The sequence below is a fragment of the Mus musculus genome, chromosome 3, assembly GCF_000001635.26.
Source record: "Mus musculus strain C57BL/6J chromosome 3, GRCm38.p6 C57BL/6J".
Lineage (NCBI taxonomy): Eukaryota > Metazoa > Chordata > Mammalia > Rodentia > Muridae > Mus > Mus musculus.
The window spans coordinates 142,619,523-142,638,952 of record NC_000069.6 but is presented as its reverse complement, the minus strand read 5'-3'; the positions used below and the strand labels follow the sequence as shown (position 1 = coordinate 142,638,952).

Genomic DNA, 19,430 nt, shown 5'->3' with positions numbered 1-19,430 from the left:
TGCAAACTGACAAGAGGGAATTCCATGAAGAAAATTATGACAGTGTCCCCTTCTGTCTCCTTGTGCTTCAGATGGAACCATGTGAGGTTGCTCCTGCTCACACCCCTTGCAAGCTAAGCAAAGCTGGGGGCTACTCAGGTCCCTTCCAAAGCTGTTAAATGCATCCCACACTGCACGGACTGGTACCGATGCTCTGTACCATCTAACATCAGAGACTGGGTGTTGTGGGTTTCGGTGAAACAGAAGAGATGGGTATATTTGAAGCCATACTCCCTCCACAGCATGGCTAAGCTTGTGCACATAAGGTGTCTTTTGAGTTCCCTGGGGTTTCTACTCAAAACCTGTGTGTTCCCAAGAGAAATGCTTGAGGTACATCACCAGCCCTGTAATACTGGTCAACTCATGAACCCTTATTAACTGAGTTTCTGTTTCCAAGATGTGTTTTCCAGTTCTAAGTTGTCAACTCTCCTGTTGTGCTATTCATTCAAGAGCATCTTGAGGCCTGCATCTGATCTCACACAGAAACACACAGGATTCCTGATTCCTTAGCTGTAGATGCTGAGACATTTCTATGAGCACACATAGTGCCAACATCTTGAATTCAAACCTGTGTCAAGGGAACATTATGTGTATAGTTGTTATTTGGTGAGTTAATGTTTAATCAAAATGCATTGCCATAGCCCCGGGTTTGATATGAGCACCAGCCAAAAATGTACATACAAAAGGTATTTTTGTTTCTGTGTTTTCATGACGAGAATCATGACTTCAACATTATCCTTGGTTGATGCCATTATTCTTATGAAATAGAATAGACACTTTAATATCCCAGAGTTAGGGACCCTGGATACTACCAAATGGCATAAAAATTAGTAACTTTTTAGTTTGTTAGAACATTCTTTTGTTTCCTTAGTGAACCACAAATGATAATACACATTCAGAAACAATTACAGTGGGCTAATCATTTTTATTAACTTGTGCTCTTGCAAGACATTTGTCTTGAGTAATTTCAAGACATGTTGTCACAGTGGGGAGATAAAAGGGAAACCTGGGATGAGATTTAGGTTTGGAATAACAGTAGAAAAAGTCCTCAGAGAAATGAAAGGGAATTCATTTTGCAAGTTAGTTAAAAGTTGCCTGTTCTGTGATTACAGAAGCTATCTGTAGGAAAGAGGAACACTTAAGATTATACAGGAGAAACGTATGGCTGGGCATGATGAAGGCCGAGAGTACCTATAACACAGGTGACTGAACCTCTGCTCATACATGCATTCTGCACACAGAGGGACTTCCTCTGACAGTGCCCAGTGGTCAGACAGTGACCCCAAAATGGAGTCGCATATGATTGATTTTGAGCTGAGGTGAATTGAGTTTCATAGCAGTTGTTTCAAAGCCTGAAGATGCTCAGTCAACATAGTGTGTGATGGAGAGAGCTTGGCAGAGAGGTTTGGGCCTTGGGCCTTCAGAGTATAGTGCACTTCCCAGACGATTTGTTTTGCTTCAGGGTATCAATCTCTCGAATAAGTTTTTTGCTCTCATTCTCGAATCCTTCCTTAAGAAATTTTTCCTGTTCCTAAAACAGAAATGGAGGCTGAACTCAGATCATGTTCCATATTCCCCAGTGTCTCACACACTTTCCATTAGTAGTTACACTAAACCCTTGAGGATTTTGGTGTTTTTCTTGAAGCCTTTTCCACCTTTAACATCCTCTCCCTCTGTCTTTCTCTGGCGTCTGTCCGCCCCACCCCCCCTTGTCTCCCACCAAAGCTTATAATTGGTTTCCTTTGCTCTCTCCAGCTTTAGAAATGTAGCCTGACAGTTCTAAAACACCAAAAGCCTACAACCCTCAGGTCAAGTTCTTATGTCATTTGACTCATGTAAAACATAGTTTTCTATAAAATCAGCACCAGCTTGTCTGTTCTTTTTTGCCTCATCTCTGAGCTGTGTGGTGCAGATTCTCAGACACATAAAAGAAGGTGATAAAGATGGGCTCAAACAAAATGAAAGGTTACTACCTGAATCAGATTCAGGGTAGGTGTTCAGTCAAGGGATTTAGTACATGCCCAACATGTTCGTGACAGAAATGGGTGACAGAAATATAATGAAGCGACTGGGGTCTGCAGTCCTCACAGGAAATTCTGGACCATCATGGAGACTCAGCATGGATGTAGAGAAATGCAAAGTGCTGCAATTCTGGTTCTTAACTCATGAACTTGTTAGATGGTTAGGGGTGCTTCTAGAGACAAGGTCATTCTAGGTGTGGCAGAAATGAAATCTCTCTAGGTTCCATTCAGTAGAGAAAACAAGCTGTACATTGTATTACTTACCTCACATCTCCTGAAATTACAATGTCCCCATCTAGCATTCACACACACACACACACACACACACACACCAATAACAGTCTAGAATTATTAAATGGAAATAAGTAGAAGATACTTAGGCAATTCCTAGCCACTGTCTGTGGACAGCCTAGTAAAGGGTTTCATCCACGCATTAACAGCTCTTACTCACTGGACAGGGCTGGAGTTAAGCACTGATGGGATGAAAGTCTATCAGAGTATCTGAACCATTTACTGTACTGCAGGCGTCTTCATTGTGCAGGAGTCTTACTTCATAACCCAGGCTGACTATGAACTAGTCATCTTCCTGCCTCAGCCTGATGATCAACTTGCATTTTGGTTATCTCTCTTGATTATTAGATTTATTCATGATATTTTAAGTGATGAATGTTTTGCTTTAAGTGTATGTAAGTGTACTACATATATGCAGTGTCCACAGAGGCCAGAGGAGGAGGTCGGATTCCTTGGAGCTAGAGTTATGGACTGTTGTAAACCACTGTGTGGATACTGAGAACAAGACCTGGGTCCTCTGCAAGAGAGATAAATGCTCTTAACTACTAAGATGTTTTCCCAACTCTCTGATACACTTATTTTTCATTGGGGCACAGGAATGTACTGAGATGATATGGTATGTTACCCGAAGTTTAGCAGCTATGATGTTTTCCTGTTCTGCTAATAACTGTTTCTGTTCGTCTTTCATCTTCTCAGTCAGCTTCTTCACATGCTCCTGGTAACTCTTTTCCTTCTGCTGCATCATCAGCTCGAACTCCTTCTGCTTCTTTTCTAACTCTCTGTTTGCAGCTTCAGCAGCTTCAGCCTTCGTACGTTCCTCTGAGGGGAAGCAAGGATTATGAAGATTAAATTTTATGAGTTTCTTTTGGTTTTTATCCCCTTTAAAAAACTTCTCTTATCGGCTGTGTGTCCCCATGTGGGGGAATGCCAGGGCCAGAAAGCAGGAGTGGGTGGGTTGGTGAGCAGGGGGAGGGGAAAAGGGGAAGATGTTTTTCAGAGGGGGTACCAGGAAAGGGAATAGCATCTGAAATGTAAATAAAGAAAATATCCAATAAAAAAAAGAAAAAAATTCTCTTATCTTCAGTAAAATGTTTGTGACAACTTTTTTTTAAAACGGAATAACCAACTAATAACAGATATCCATGTATGCCAGTTCATAAAAGAACACCATGAATGATGCTTGTAATTCTTCTCCACAACTGAGGACTCCATATGGACCAATATTGCTAAACATGTCAAGAGCTTCCACCATCTGCAGTAGCTTCAGCAGCTCTCACCTTCTACCTCCTTTGCTGCCTCTGTGAGTGACTGATCCGTCTGTAGAAGTGTTTCAACAACATCTGCCTTGGAATCAAAGTAGTTTTTCAGCATCGCTTCTGCCTAGTTGTATAGAATAAGTTGGAGACAAGGCAATGTGTCTGTTAATTGACATTGATGTTAATTGATTTCAATCATTAATTGAACTGCTATGTAGCAATCCAAATAGCTTCCTAAGTTTAATGAAGCTAGAATTGACTTAGAAACCACCCCCCCCCTTACAATCCTTTCCCAGACCTATCTTTTAGTATTTCCTAACTCTTTTTAGCTAGTTGGTATCTTTGATCTTTTCTCTTATCTTCTTCACGTATCTCATGTAACTATGAGTTGATCATGTCAGTTTTAGCTTCAAAAATGTAACATTAGCCTTTTGCTTATCTTCTGTTGCATCCACATCTCACAGCCATATACTTGCGTCAGCTTAAACTACTGTGCCAGCTCATTTATCTTGGAGTATCTATAATTTTGTCATGTCACTTTGAGAATGCTCCTATTACTCCAATGCTCAAAGATGACTATAGTTCATCCAAAAGAGCATCAGGCATTTTTTCATTTTTCTCCAGGATGCTCCTTGTCTAGATCTTCTTTATGTCTTTCTAATCTTTACTTTGCCCATTACCTTCCAGAATATCAGGTCTCTTGCTAAATCTGAAATATGCATTCATTTACTTTTATGGACTATTTCTGTTGTTTGAAATTTCCATCCCCTATATAGCCAGTAGTCTTTCTAACAGTTTTGAACAACTTGCTATTTTTTTCCCTCATAATCTATCAAAATAGTAAATTACAGTATCTCTTTCATATCTGGGATATCCATGGGATTAAATTCATGTGAAAGGTGTATAATCAGAAAAGTCATGGTGCATCTTCAAAATCTTAAGAGAAGTTGGTGTACCATTCTGTTGTCCTTTTGTCCCTCTTTTTTGTTTTGGGGTATAAAGTTGAAATAGAGCCTGACTCTCTTGCAGCTATCTTAAAGCATGGATACAGCCTGTAGTTTGAGGTGCTGGACTAATGTTCTGGTGGAGAAGAGAGGAAGATGTCTGGGAACAATTAGGTTTGGTAGAGCCACCACAGAGGCACTGAGTTCTGACCTGACTTATTGACTAGAAGTAAAAGAAGAAATATCCAGCCATTTAAAAAATATTTTTCTTTGTAGATAATACAATGGCAAACCTAATGTTAAACTCTATTACCAGCATAGAGTAGTCTAGACCTGACAAATGCAGATAATGCTGTCTGGAGTTGCATTCAAGGTGTACTGCTCATTGGCTGTGAGTCTTGTGTTTCACTGTGCCAAAGTTTCGGTTTCCCTTTATAGACACACTAATAATAATGCATGGATTGTGTGGTGGTGGGAGAATTAAGAGACTCAATTTCTGAAACACAGGGAGAGCAATCTAAGTGATAACTGCTATTGCCACCATCATTACTTTTAATCATCTTGCCTCTTCCAACCCAAGAAGCTCTTGACACACTAGGTCAAATAAATCATTTTAGACAATTAGGTGACCAAATGGTTGAGTGAATGAATAAATTCCACACACATTTTTAAGAGGTCCAGTTGTGTTCCCAAGGATAAATCTGCTTTCTGTCTCATAGTTGGCTGTCTGCCTAGATAAATGCAAGACAAGAACACTCTATACCAACACCATTGTATCTTCCTCCTTCTCACTGGCATCTGGAAGAGATTCCTCACCAAGCCCTCAAAATGGTACCAACTACTTGATTTACCTGGAGCCCCTTCCCAGGAGCCTGGTTATACTTTTTCTCTAGCTCTTGTCTCATTTGAAGGAAGAGGTAGTAACCTCCTGGTTTAGAAAATGTCCCTAATTTTACTTCTTCTTCCAGGGGTCCAAAAATATCCTCCAGCAAGTCTGAGCAACGAGCTGATGAGACATCCATGTTCTTCTTGATAAAGGCATCTCGCTTGGCTACCAGCAGGTTCTGGGTAAGAACAAAATCACAAGGATGGTTGAAAGGTGAGAGATAACACAGCAGACTACCGGAGAAAGTCTAAATGGGGACAGGCTCTTCATTTTATCGGGAGAACCTCCCCAAGGAGTTGGGGTGCTGGCTATAGAATCTGACACTTCAAATTTGGTTCCTGAAGGGCTTTATTCCTGTTTTCCTGCTTCAGAGATATTGACAGAGCTAAGGTATCACTTGTCAGGAGAAAATCCTTTATCTATTCAAGTCTTCAATTGAAGGAATATGTAGAGCTAGGCAGGCCTGTGTGGACTTCCTGAACTCAATTCTTTGAGGTTTCATGACCTTGTAATTAGTGAACTAAAGTTTCCTTGTCTATAACAACACCAGTCTCAAGAGGTCTCTTGTTAGACTGTGTGAGGAACTCTACCCAGAAAAGGGTAGTGGGCTATGTAATGTCCTTTAATGTGGGAATATTCCCCTGTATTTTCTCACCATTTAGCCAAGAAAATACTGAAGATGATGTAAAGAGCACGTTAGAGTTTGGAAAACATAACAAGAGAGCGATCTCTCCAAATGACATTAAGCAAATTCCTAAATGGAAGCTCTCTTATCTCCTTTAGAGAGCAGTCAATTTTCTGTTCACATTGATTATACTGTTTTATCAGAACCTCTAGATGAAATCACATGTCCTTTGTAAAATCCTGCCTTTGTAATCTAAAAAGCATTGCAACTGGTCAAACAAAGAAACATCTTATGATTAGTTTCTCATGACCAGTGGGAAATGCAACAATGATATATTCCTTAAGAATACAAACTACATTAGGATGAATATGATTAAAAACTCTCAAGGAATGAAAAATATATAATGAAAAAGCAAATAAATGATCTTTTGTAAATGCACTCGTGCAATTCCCTCAATGGCTAAGAACACAGCTCCCAGAAGTATCTAATATTTCAATAATCACTGTAAATATGTGTGCATCATTGAGTGTCACTGCCTTGGAGACTAAGAAAAAATATTCATCCCTCAAATGGTCCATGTTTTCCTTTGTCTTATGATTTCTGGGTAGCACACCTACCCCTAATTCTGTCTGGAACTTTTGGTCTACATCCTTGAAAGAATTCTTCAGGAAGACCTCAATGGCCTCACTCTCAATTGGCCTGTGCAGATCCAGGAGCTCCTGGAGGGTTTCTGTGGGCATCTGAATCTTCTGATTCATCTGTTCTTCATAGTGGGTGATGGCCTTTTGCACTGCTGCTGAGTTCTCTATCTGGGCCAAAGTCAGCACAGCACTCTCCATGCAGGGGAGAGACCCATTGCTGATGGCACCAACATAGGTCTGCACCAGGCTCTTTAGACCTACAAAAGTCAAGAAAATGGCTGTCAGTTAGTAGAGTGATCAGTCCACATACAGTGTTTAGAAGTCTCTAAGAAAAAGCAGCAATATAATAGTTTATTAACCATGAAGACCAGAGGATATAAAATGTACCCCTCTGCTTTGGGCTTCCTTAATTTGTTCGAAAGATAGATGTTGGATTCAGTGGCTTCTAGTACTGGGGAAGTAGAGCTGTGATGTTAAATCCATTTCCTTTACTAACCCTCCTTCCCCTCTCCCCATTGTCCTTTCATTCTTAATCAATTAAAAAAGCAAAAAAGAAAAAAAAAAGAGAGGTTTGTCACTTCTGCTGACTTCATTGTTGTGTGTGTGTTTTTTTTTAAATGCTGATTCCTTCTTCTCCTATCTCTGGCCATATAATAATAGATCAACCCAGATACTCTCCCACTAAGTGTACATTGATGAGGGGGATCAGCTAAGTTTTCTCAGAGCTTTGCTGACAGACTAAAAATATCACACTCCAGGTATGTGCCCTGTCCTTTGGAGAACCATAACGTGTTATATGCAGAACACTCAAGAGAGCTAGTCATATAGACTGGAAAGCTTTACATCCCTGCCTGGCAAAGTCTCCATAGAGCTTTGAATCCATGGTGATGTCCTTAAATCATATCCCTGTCCTTTCAGGACACCATCCTTCCACACTTCTTCAGTGGGGCACTCTCTCTCATCCACTCTCTTCTTTCAGTCAACTGACTCTCATTTTCTTGAAGTTGCAAAGTTGTGATTCATTCTGTTTCTTCTTCTGTTATGTTACCCTCTGTCCTTCTGGGTGACTCTTACCCATTTTCATCTACTCCTTACCCATTAGCTTAAAGAACGGCATGTTCTCTGCCCCCAGCAGTCATTACTAAACATTTTGTTTGTACATGAAAGTTTTAGCCCTTAGTGGCAAAGTCCATAAATATGGTATTTTCACTTTTCCTGACTTTTATTAATCCTTTTTATACATGGGAACAATGAGAAGGCTTGTGGGGTTGAATTAGGTTCTAGTCATTTTCTCTTTTTCCCTTTTGCTATTATAGACATGAGACGGTGAGAAATGGCTTTAATTGCCCAGTAAATTCTACCATGTGATACATGCACTACATTTTCAATGGCATCAACTAATGATGTTTAGTCTAGTTGAAGTGGCTCCCTGAGTATTCTCTACAGTGAGAAGAAGGGAAGTCAAGGTGAGAAGTAAAAAGAATGACTTACGTGGCCCATTGACTATGATGCCACCACACAGAGTCTTGACAGAAGAGTAGCTCAAGATGTATGAGGTGAATTCTGCAACTTGTTCTACAAATTCACCACACAGCTCCTCCTCCCGCAGAGTCTCCAGTTTGCTAAGTTGCTTCCTCTGAGCAGGCCTGTCAAAGATGAAGCACTTCCTCTTTGGAAAGAATTTCCTGATGCACAGTCGCGGCTCATTAAAGCTTTTAGTTTTCTTATCAGCTCCTGCCAGAATTTAGAATTAGATGCAATAAACTTCCAATGAATTATTGCTATATATGACTCTTCTACTTGCGTAACTTTCGCAAAGCCTAGGTAAGCCGTAAAAAAGCTAATGAAGAACGAGCAATACAAAAACGTAAAGTAATGGGAAAGAAAACACCCTTTCTCTAAGAAGATGTAGCTTGTGAAATTTCAAAAGGAGTCCAAGTGATTCTGCTAAGCTGTGTTTTCATTTCCTATAACAACAGTTAGGATAACACTGCTACAAACTCAAGACCTTTGCCAACCGGGCAGAGATGACATTTATGAAATTGTTTTCCGCCATTTCAGAACATTTCACCAAGTCCAGGTACCTTTTTTCAGGGTCAGGGAATGTTCCAGGTACTCATCAGAAGTGACGGGTTTTCCGTTAACCTCCAGCTCGAGGGAGAAATCTCTCAGAGTCCACACAAAGGTTGGAAAGAAGCCCACAAAGTTAGCGGAATCGTCTACCCCACTCTGGTCAGGTGATGACTTTGACTTGATAAGATCAGTTAGCTCCGTCACATAGCTGGCATTCGAAGTTAAGAAAACTAGAAAAACATGTTTATCATTTTATGATAAATATTCTACCAGTGCCTCCCCAAATCAATGTGTTTTTCTTGTTTGTTTGCTTAGCTATGTTGGTCAGTTTTGGTCAATTTCACATAACTACAGACACTTGGGAAGAGTGATTAAATTCCTTAATTGAGAAGTAACCTCTAACAAGGACTGTGGACATATCTGTGGAGACATTTTCTCAACTACTGATTGATGCAGGAAGGCCCACAACATGTGGTGCCATCCCTATGCAGGTAGTTCCAGGCTGTATAAGAAAAGTAGGCTAGCAAGTACATGAAGCAAGAAGAAATCCTTCAAGATCTTTGCTCTGGCCTCTGCATCTTGGTTTGTGCATTGATTTCCTTGATGATAGACTATAGCGTGTAAACCCTTTCATCTCCAAGTTGTTTTGGACCATAATGTTCATCGCAGAAAGAGAAAACAAACTAGGACATTAGCTTATTCATTCACAGGATTCAATCATTCACCAACATCTATTGAGTCTCTACTATAAATCAGGCAATCCCAGGGAATACATTTTAAAATTAATGAATGAATGCTACCATCATAGAGTTTATGGTGTAACAGATAAAGACAGAAACAAAAACAATAAGTAAATTATTTCAAAATCTCAGATATTTACTACCATCTTCTTGTAGCAAAATGCCTTAGCCTAAAGGCTAGAGAATAAATGTGTGTGTCTAGTTACTACGAGATCTTCATGTGCCTTCTGCAGTACTTGTTAGCAGAAATGTAAAAGAATTAGAGGACCCATTCCTTAAAGCCCCAGTGGAGATGCTGGAGAGATGGGTCAGTGGGTAGGAGCAGTTCATGTTCTTGCAGAGGACCTGAGTTCAGTCCCCAGTACCCATGTCCAATGGCCTGCAATTTGGGCAAATTAAAGTTTCAGGAAATGTGATCCTTCTAGTTTCAGGAAGCAGCTCATATGCATCAACACACACGTTGGGGTCCAGGAATTGCCTCACATACCACACGAACACTGATCTCAGTCAGACAGGGATAGTTTATAGAGCATACACCCCAGGACTGGTTGGCCAGGAACTGAACCATGACATTGAATTCAGATTCTAAAGGGTTTTTAAGACAAAAATCTACAAACATCTGTGTCAAGTTATTTCGCCAATCAAGATTTCAGGAAAGGGGGATTGCCTAAGGAACATGTCTTTGCTGTATACTTATCCTCCTCCCATTGGTTGGGGTATTCAACTGTGGTAGTGTGAGGCAGTAAGCTGTGCACACAGCCTGTTCCCTGGACGAGCACAGGCCTTGAACCCTGGTGACCCTAAGGTACAGCAGGTGTTCTGCCACGCCTCCAGGGCCCCTGGCTCCTTGCACAGCGACAACCACCCAAAGGCCCCCTCTCCCACAGAGAGGTGTGTGGCCAATAGTCACATAGACAATGCTTCAGCTCCTGGTATTCTGTCTGGACTCTACCCCCACAGTTACCTGGCAATATCCAGGTAGCTCCTGCCCACTATAATAGGGGCTGCTTGCTTCCTCCTCCCTCTCACACTCTTGCTCTTACTCTCTCCTCTTGCTGTCCTGCTCTCCCAAAATTCCCCCCTCTCTGCACATGGTCATGTCCAGCCTCTACTTCTCTACTCTTCTCCCTCTTTCTGCCTTTCTACAATAAACACCTTAAAACCATGGACTGCCTCTTCTCATCGGGACCCACACTGCTGGAACAACAGAGCAGGTCCTCCTCCAAAGAGCTGCATGTCTAACCTCCTGCAGGAGCCCTCCCTGTGTTCCCAGCCATGGCTTCCACCATCCCAAGCCAAGCCGACTGAGCAAGCCAAGGACTCTCATCCCACAATAATCAGCTGGAGCCCTCTTCCTTCCCTTCATCCCCAGGCCAGAGTCTGCCTGCTGACCCCCCAATCTCTTCTCAGGTCTTCTGAAATATAAAACTGCATTAGAGCATGAGAACTTGTCCACCCCAGCCTCCGTGCACTCCTGGGGACCCCGAGCCAATTCCGGCAGGTTTCACAGGGACACCAGACTGTGCCTTCCCCAGAGAAGGAGGGGAGGGTCCTGCACACCTGCCCACCAGGGCCGTGGGGTTGGGCGCCATCAAAACTTTCCATGACTACCTCCATGAGTGGCTCAAGCCCTGTGGCTAGCTAGACGAGGAACCCCATTTTTGACTCACATGACAGGGGACTTGCCTTGTCCAATATTCATGTCTTAATTTGTCTTCTAGGATGAGACTTGTTTCATCTTTATGTCTTAACTTGCCAACCAGGATGTGTTACCCATGTACAGGTCTCTTTCTGCCAAGTAGGATGTCAGGTCCCTGGGAGGTCTTGGGAACTTATTCACTAGACCACTACTCAAAATGTAAGTCTTATTCTAAGTAGTTTCTTATATTGGTGCAGGTGTCTGTCTTATGTTGGCGTCCATTCCAGGGGCAGCTTATAAAGACAAATACTATAATATCTTATACATAGGTCAGCAAGTGTTGGTTGCTGTTTCAGGTCCAAGCTTACTGTGGGTAATTATACAAAGCAGTTCTACTGATGTCTAGCATAATTGGTTTCCAAGGGCACAGAACATAACAGAATATCTAGTTAACCTTGGCATTCAAAATTTTCCTAGTAACAGCAGAAACATATGAGAAAGTTTTCTTATAGTAGACTATCTAGATAACAGTTACCTAGGCCTTAACAACACAATTAATAGTAATGAAATGAATATCTGAGACTTCTATTTGGGTAACATTCTTCCAGATAGTAGTCAGAATTTCTGTGATAGAATAATATGAGTATGTATGCAACACGTGTATGAACTCCACTGCATAGGGTAAAATCACTAAGGAAATAAGTGGCAGGATATGTAAATTTGAAAGTTAAGGTAAGAAGTTTCAAGATTTTTTCTACTAAGTAGGAAGCCAGCGGTGTATTTTGAAAGTAGAGAAGATAGATATGGCAGTATTTCAAAAGGTCACACTATTGGAATTCCATCCGACAGTTGAGACTATCAGGGAAGAGCATTAGAACTAGAAACAATGAGCAAGATAGTGAGACTGGTCTAGGGAAACAGCTCTGCTGATAAGAGTTTAAAACATCTGTGAGAGAATCCTTTCTAGGATATGAAGGAAAGGATCAAGATGAGGTTGTGAGCAGAGCAACTTTGTGGGACATGTGGGAATGTGCCATAATGGGAAAAGTTGGGGAATTGTTTTTGTAAATTTTGAGATGAAATCATCTCTTAAAGATCTATACGAATATGAAAAAATTAAATTCTCTCACAGTTTTAAATGGAAATTTGATGGTGACTGAAATATAAGTGCACAGAAACCCATCAGACAGAATAACATTGCCTAGGGATTAGGAGGAAAGAATGAAGAAAAGTACAGAAAGCGATGAGCTGTGACATTCAGAGTCCTCAAAGGCAATGGACCAGTTAGCCAGAGAGGGAAGTGGAATATTAGTAAATGATGAAGTTCCAGATCAAGAAGCAAGTGGTTCTGAAAAGAATTGATGTTTGAAATGTGGCTGAGGGATCAGATAATCTGACCTCTGGTTGAGCATAGTATCCATAGTATACATAGAAGGCAGTATGTATACCTGAGGTTAAGTTCATGGATATGAATGGCATTGATTGTGACTTAGGGTTGGTAATTGAAAAGGGAGAGGAAGGAATGATATGAGGAGGAAGAACCCGGAGAGAATAGTGAAAGTCAGTGTCTACTGGCTAACAGTCTCCAAACAGCAAGACATAAAATCTTCAGCAAAGAAGACTGTTTGGGCTAGGCCTCGGGGTTTGATAAAAGGAGGTGGTGTGGTTTGAGGGCACTGGCTTCAAAGGACATCATGTTTCTGATGGCAGAGGATGAAAAAGTGACTGAGCTGTAGTTTGCAGAAACATTAATAACTGACACTGGAGGTACAGGCTAAAGAGTAATCTCCAGCTCAGATGCCTTGATGAGTTTGCAAGATAAATATTGCCTATAGGATCCAGTGGGCAGTAAGGATATTACTAACATTTAGAGATAACGATAACACTGACTATTGAGAACATGGGTTCTGAATCATATTGAAGATTTGGACAAATGCAGGATACCGAGCCAGATAGGGATGCTCTCAGCAGTGTACCACTCTGTCTAAGGCAATGTATGATGTAAGATGTTTGAATTTGTAGTGAAAAGTGAGGCAAACTCACATGAGGAGAGTCAGGGATTTGTTAATGAGAGACTTGAAAATACGAAGGCCCTTGCCTGCCCATTTTCCTGATGTAATAATGATGCTGTTGTTTCTAGGTTTAGGACTATGCTAGAGAACACCAAAAGGATACTGCAGCTGGTCCATGGCCTGCTGGTTGATGGTTCCTATGCTGTTGTAGATGAAGGTGCTGCTGAGGAGGACTGCCAAAGCAAAGATCCAGCAGTCATTCTGGTTGTCACCCTACAGGTCAGTGAGTGAAAAAGAGTGACTAAGAGACTGTCCATCAACTTGGTTAGGCAAAGAAGGCCTTTATCTGTCCCCCATCAGCTCTGACATCAAAGGTAAGTCAGTTCTACTACATAATAAATTTGTATCTGTACAATGATTTTATGAATCTTCAACTCATGCTGTATAATTCAAATACAACAATGTACATCCATGTATATGAGAGTATGAAGGACATTCACACTTATAAGTCATAATGTTGGTCAGTTACAAAAATCTAAACTGGCATGCTGGGCTTCACTCACAGAACATGTTATGTATGGTAAGGGCCATTTTAGCACTAGTGACAGTAAGGTCTTTCAATAAGAGTTTTCTTTGTCTCAGATAGTAACTCATGATTCTCCATAAACAATGATATTATTGAAGATCTTGCACTGTCATTCTCTTACTGACAGTCCTTTGTGGAAATGACTATTTAAAAAAACATATTTTATTAATTCTTTGATAATTTACAACACTGTACTTGCATCATGGTCCCACACTGAATAGTTGGCCATGTTTATAACACATATAGGCAAGTTCAAGTTGTCATTACAATCTCAACCAAGATATTCTACTTTGATTTGACAGAAGAATGACTCAAATATTGTTAGCTATCATTTAAAGGCTGATCCGCTGCTATTCTCAGCTCTTAGACAAACTTGAAGAACAGTACATACATCTAAAATTTCAGAAGCATAAATGCAGGAGTGGGGTGTGTACTGCAAGGTGAACTATTGACAAGTTACAAGTAGCATCTGAAAGATTTTTATTTTTATTTTTTACCTTCTCAACATCTTCAAGGCCCTCAGTGTCAAGCAGAACCAGGGTTTGCCCTGCCTTCTTGGGGTGAGGCACACACCACATCCAGATGCCCTTGGTGTGAGACTGCACAGTGGAGCCCAGGGAAAAGCCTGAAAAGCAGAATGAGCATGGGACGGGCAGGGCAGTCAATGAAGGTGCTTCCTGATATTGAGTTGAAAAAATAACATAGTTACATTTGAAAGAGAAAATGACTTCAAGTATTGATTGAACTCCTAGCCTAGAAATAGGGGATTTGAAATATCTAATGTTGATCAATATATTCATTTCTTAGAGCTAGATACTTGTTCCTCCTATGTTGACAGTCTAGAAAATGTTTCATAATTCATTCCTAAGGAAGTTAGCCAGGTGGTGGTGACCCACACCTTTAATCCCAGCATTTGGGAGGCAGAGGCAGGCAGATCTCTGAGTTCGAGGCCAGCCTGATCTATAGAGCAAGTTCCAGGACAGCCAGGACTATAGAGAAACCTAGTCTATAAAATAAAATAAAATAAAATAAAATAAAATAAAATAAAATAAAATAAAATAAAAGAAGTTAACTTTCTCAATGTATTAGTTCTTTCTCTAAACTGCACCTACTATACCTTTCAGTTGGAAAGCAAAGGTACTGTTTAAAGACCCAGTGGGTAAGGATGACTCAACAGCAAGAAGTTCCACTGGTGGTAGGCAGTATCCTTCCCTAGTCCTCCTCTCTCTGACACTCTTTCCTCACATCTGCTTTCAGGATGCTGGTGACATGAGTGAACAGAAGGAACCAAGCACAGATTTGTTGGTGGCACTCACCTGTCCTCTTCCCAGCTAGCTTGTTCATCAGGTAGGATTTGCCTGTGCGGTAGAGGCCCACGATTGCCACCACCACCACAGGCTGTGTAATGGCAGACAGGATCCTCAGAGCCTCCTGGTTGATCACTAGTTGAGCCTCAGTGTTCTCAATGAGGCACATGGGTTCCGACATGTGGATCTCTGAGGCCATGTCCAGGGTGGTTTCTTTTTGTCTCTAAGAAGAAGATAAATTGGACTGCAATTTCTAGTCAGTTAGATGAAGTAAATAATATGTACTAAAATTTTCCTTCTCTGAAATGTACACTTCTAAGAGTTTTGGAGCCCTGTATGGCTGTCCTATAGATTGGCCTACTATTTCTATTTAAATACAACTAATTTGAAATTCATTGAGGACCAGAAAAGTTATGCACCGGGTTCAAAAGGTGACATGCACTATTTCCCCAGCTTTGTCCAATCTCAGAGCCCTCCATATCCTGAGTGTAGTGGCTGACTGGGTTTGCAGCATTTATACAACAGCCCTAATGAGGCTGCATGCCTTATACCCCCTCTGCTTCTTAACTCCCCTTTTCTGCTTCCCGATCTAATGCGGCATCCCTGCTTTATCCTCACATCTCTTCAGCTTCTTCTCATCTTCAGTAGCTCCTCCATCTTCCTTTATCCTCCCTTCCTTTATGGCTTAGAGGAGTACATAGCAGTTACCTTGTAGAGTACCCTTCAGTTAGATAAGTTTTTAGTTTTTTCCTTAATGTTAACTTGACTGGTATATACAGGGTAAGAAGGTCATAGAATTTTTATTTTGCAATCATCACTGATCAAATCAAAGGATGGATGCTGTGAACATGACTTGCTCTGATAGTACTCTTTTGAATACAGTCTCTTGATTAAGGGGCTACCTGCCAAGAACTATTTACTATTTTGTAATCAAAATTACCACTTGAATAGCAAATAAATACTTAGAAAAAAATGTCTAGGGTTTAATCAGCAGGGAAATACAAGTGAAAAATGCATTGAGGTTCCATCTCACCCCACTGAGAATAATCCTGCACTAAGAAAACAATAAAAAGTGCTTCTAAGGGTGTAGAAATGAAAGAGTTATGAGTTATGAATTGCAGCTAAGAATGTTAACTGCTGACTGGGCGGTGGTGGCGCACGCCTTTAAACCCAGCACTTGGGAGGCAGAGGCAGGCAGATTTCTGAGTTTGTGGCCAGCCTGGTCTACAAAGTGAGTTCCAGGACAGCCAGGGCTATACAGAGAAACCCTGTCCTGAAAAACCAAAACAAACAAACAAACAAACAAACAAACAAACGAATGTTAACTGCTGTGGCCACAGGATGGAGGTTCCTCAAAAACAACTAGAACTACCAAATGACCAAATACTGCTTCCGTGTGTGTGTGTGTGTGTGTGTGTGTGTGTGTGTATGTAGATATAGGTGTATATACATATAGTATTGTGATACATATCGTATTGTGTAGGTACAGATGTGTGTGTATAATACATATGTATATATAGATATATATGTATAAATATAGATGTGTATATCTGTGTATGAATATATATATGTATATATATATATTTTTAAAGCAGCCTTTAGAAAGACACTCAGCACATACAACTTCACTATACTTCATGTAGTTTCATCATTACTTTCAGCATCTATTAACAATTCAAGTTTATAAATTAACCACTTTAGCATTTGCTTACAGAGGACTGTCTACTCTTATCATACTGCATATTTATTAATGGGGGCTCAACAGCCAGTATTGTTCCTACTTGCATTCATTCATTCATTCATTCATTCATTCAGTTGCATCAGTATGGACTGCTAAGTACTTATTATTTCATTCCGTGTAACTTAGGACTTTGTGACCATTCCTTAGTTTGTTGCCTGGCTTGTTCCCCGTGTTCACTGAGGCTCCCTCAGCTGGATCCCGTGCTTGGCTGGTAGACTTCCATGACATTCCCAGTGCTGTGGTACTCTCTACCAGCACAGTCTTCCAGACACAGCTCATAGTTTTCCTATGTTACCCTAGAGAATTCCTCCCAAAGGTTTGGTTTCTTTCAGTTCACAGTGGTATTTATGCCACAAATATCACATGGACTATATGCATTGCTTTAAGGTGAACCAGTATCTTCTGGAACATGATATAGTTTTTGAACTCATGAAGTCACAGCAGCTGTGGCTGCCTATAGAAAACCTGCATAAAGGCGGGTGGTTAGTGGCACATGCCTTCAATCCAGCACTTGGGAAGCAAAGGCACATGGATCTCTGAGTTTGAAGACAGCCTGGTTTACACAGTGAGTTTCAGGACAGCCAGGGCTACACAGACACACTATTTTGAAAACAAAACAAAAGAAAAAAGAAAAAATGCATAAATCAAAATTCTACCATAGGTTGGTGAGAGTCCCGGGAAGCCCAGAGCATAACTGAGATGATAATGGCAGTTAATGGCTGCTACAGACTCCAGGGTTGGTTTTCTTCAGTAAATGGCCCCTGTTAAGTTACCTGAATTCCACTAGGTGGCCTTATGCCCACGTTTGAATGAGCTGCAGTGACTTGATTAAATGAGGACATGAAACTGAGTGAGGGGTGGGTGGGAGGAGATGGAGGAAAGAGTAGGGAATATACACAATCAAAAACACATGACATATATGATGTTCTCAAGGAATAAATAATGTGTGTGTATTCAAAATAGTATACACAAAGATATTGTAGCTCAATAGATTTTTCAATGGGGGAAACTGTCTCTTTTTATGAATTCCAAGCAGCCTAACTTATTTAGGTAGACACTGGCAACAAGTTCAGGAACTTTGTCTGAGTATCATTAAATAGTAAGAATGATATAAAATGGTACCGAGAAAGCAATATGAACCTCAACACACTTATGCTCTCAGTGTGAAGTCTTCTTTCCCAGAGTTTAATTAATTTGCCCTAGTAGGGACAGGGACATCTAGGGTAAAGTCTGCCTCTGTCACCTAGCCCTGGGCCACACACATCTGTGCTGGTTTCAGCCTCCTCTGGTTAGGGTAAACCAGCAGTCTGCTAAACAGTTTTCCACCCCTGCCTCTGTCTTACCTGAAGAGAAATCCTTTAGAGAAGAAGAAGAAGCAGCTTTTCAATGCTGGTCAGCTTTGCCTCTGAGGCTGGCTGCAGAGTGCTCTGTCCTCTCTCACAGGCACTGTGACATAGACCCTGTAGTAACCCGGGAAGTTCCAGATTTTTGCCAGAGAACTTGTGAGGAGTTCGCTCTTTATTTATGCTTAAGACAGTGAAAGTGAAACTAAAAGAGTTCCTAACTGGGGTGGGGTTGGAGGGATGACTCAACCAGCACTGCAGGAATGAGGGGTTTGCTCATGGGAGGAGGGTCTCAGGACTTCTCAGGTAGAGATTGATAAATGGTGCCATTTCTTGTGGGTGTTTCAAAATGTAGGGTGAAAAGGGTGTGGTTTTGAAATCATTCTCTTATGTTTCAGTCCTTTTTTGTCCATTAGTGTTTGTTTTGTGAAGTTGCCAGCCCCACTGTGTTACACAAAGTTAGCAAGCAATTGTGCAATTCAGAAGTGGACATGAATCGTTTAAAAATCATTTCTCTGTACTGTGAAAGAATAAAAATAGAACGAAAAAGGTGAGAATTTGGAGGGACAAGGAGAGAGAAAGGAAGGAGAAAGATGGGGGAGACAAAGAGAGGGAAGGAGGGAGGAAGAAAAATTACTGAAAGTGAAAGTGAATCTGAGTTCCTTTAAACATGTCAAATGCTGGGAAATCAGCTAGCTTGTTTGTTAGTTTGTTCATTTGTCTTTTGGACTAGAATAATCGCTATTAACATTATGTACAATCCCACAACAATTTTAGCACCACTTAAATATTTTCAATCATGTAGACATGTAGAATTTAAGAGTAAGCAAAAGGGATTTCTTTCTTTTCTTTCCTTTTTTTTTTGTTTTTTGTTTTTTGTTTTTGTTTCTAAGCTTAAAGGGGTGGAGTTTCCAGTCATTTGTAGTATGTTTCCTTAGAAACAAGTGAGTCAGAGTCCTGACCCTAAACCATTGAGTGCAAATAACATCTCTCAGAGGCTGAGGGAAGCCACTGTCAAAACTGAGACTGACATCTGTGAGTCTCTGAGCTAAGGCTGGGAATGACCATGGAGTTGACAAGCCACTGGCACTGTGGCTGTGAGAAGTGTCCCAAACTGTGCTTTGAAGTTCTGAAGATGTCTAATTAATCCTCATGCTGATTTACCCACGGACTAGTACTTAAAATCTTCCAGGGACTTAACACAAATCAGACAATAGGTCAGACTTTGAATACAAGTGTTGAATTCTTCTTCAAGCACACATGATACAAGCATGCACTGAAAAGTA

The 19,430-nt window shown here is 40.9% G+C and overlaps 1 protein-coding gene and 1 non-coding gene across 2 annotated transcripts; one reads left to right on the top strand and one right to left on the bottom strand.

Moving 5' to 3' along the window:
• Nucleotides 1–944: 944 nt before the first annotated feature.
• Gbp2 (guanylate binding protein 2) lies at nt 945–18,290 on the bottom strand. Its single transcript, NM_010260.1, has 11 exons — nt 18,145–18,290; nt 15,070–15,283; nt 14,251–14,378; nt 13,331–13,440; nt 8,788–8,984; nt 8,195–8,437; nt 6,680–6,960; nt 5,403–5,615; nt 3,629–3,731; nt 2,977–3,170; nt 945–1,570 (listed from the first exon to the last, which is right to left on the bottom strand). Exons 2-11 carry the CDS (start codon nt 15,257–15,259, stop codon nt 1,460–1,462), a joined length of 1,770 nt encoding a protein of 589 aa, NP_034390.1. The 5' UTR covers nt 15,260–15,283; nt 18,145–18,290; the 3' UTR covers nt 945–1,459.
• Mir6381 (microRNA 6381) lies at nt 15,007–15,093 on the top strand. The gene has a single exon (NR_105802.1). It is a non-coding gene; the product is annotated as a microRNA 6381 (primary transcript).
• Nucleotides 18,291–19,430: the final 1,140 nt, after the last annotated feature.

Bases quoted from the DNA above. Each gene is read 5' to 3' on its own strand.
- Gbp2 (NM_010260.1), bottom strand. From the start codon at position 15,259: ATGGCCTCAGAGATCCACATGTCGGAACCCATGTGCCTCATTGAGAAC. The intron at 3,732-5,402 runs GTAAATCAAGTA...CTATACAACTAG, and splicing joins CTCCTGGGAAGGGGCTCCAG to GCAGAAGCGATGCTGAAAAA. The intron at 3,171-3,628 runs GTGAGAGCTGCT...GCTTCCCCTCAG, and splicing joins GGCAGCAAAGGAGGTAGAAG to AGGAACGTACGAAGGCTGAA.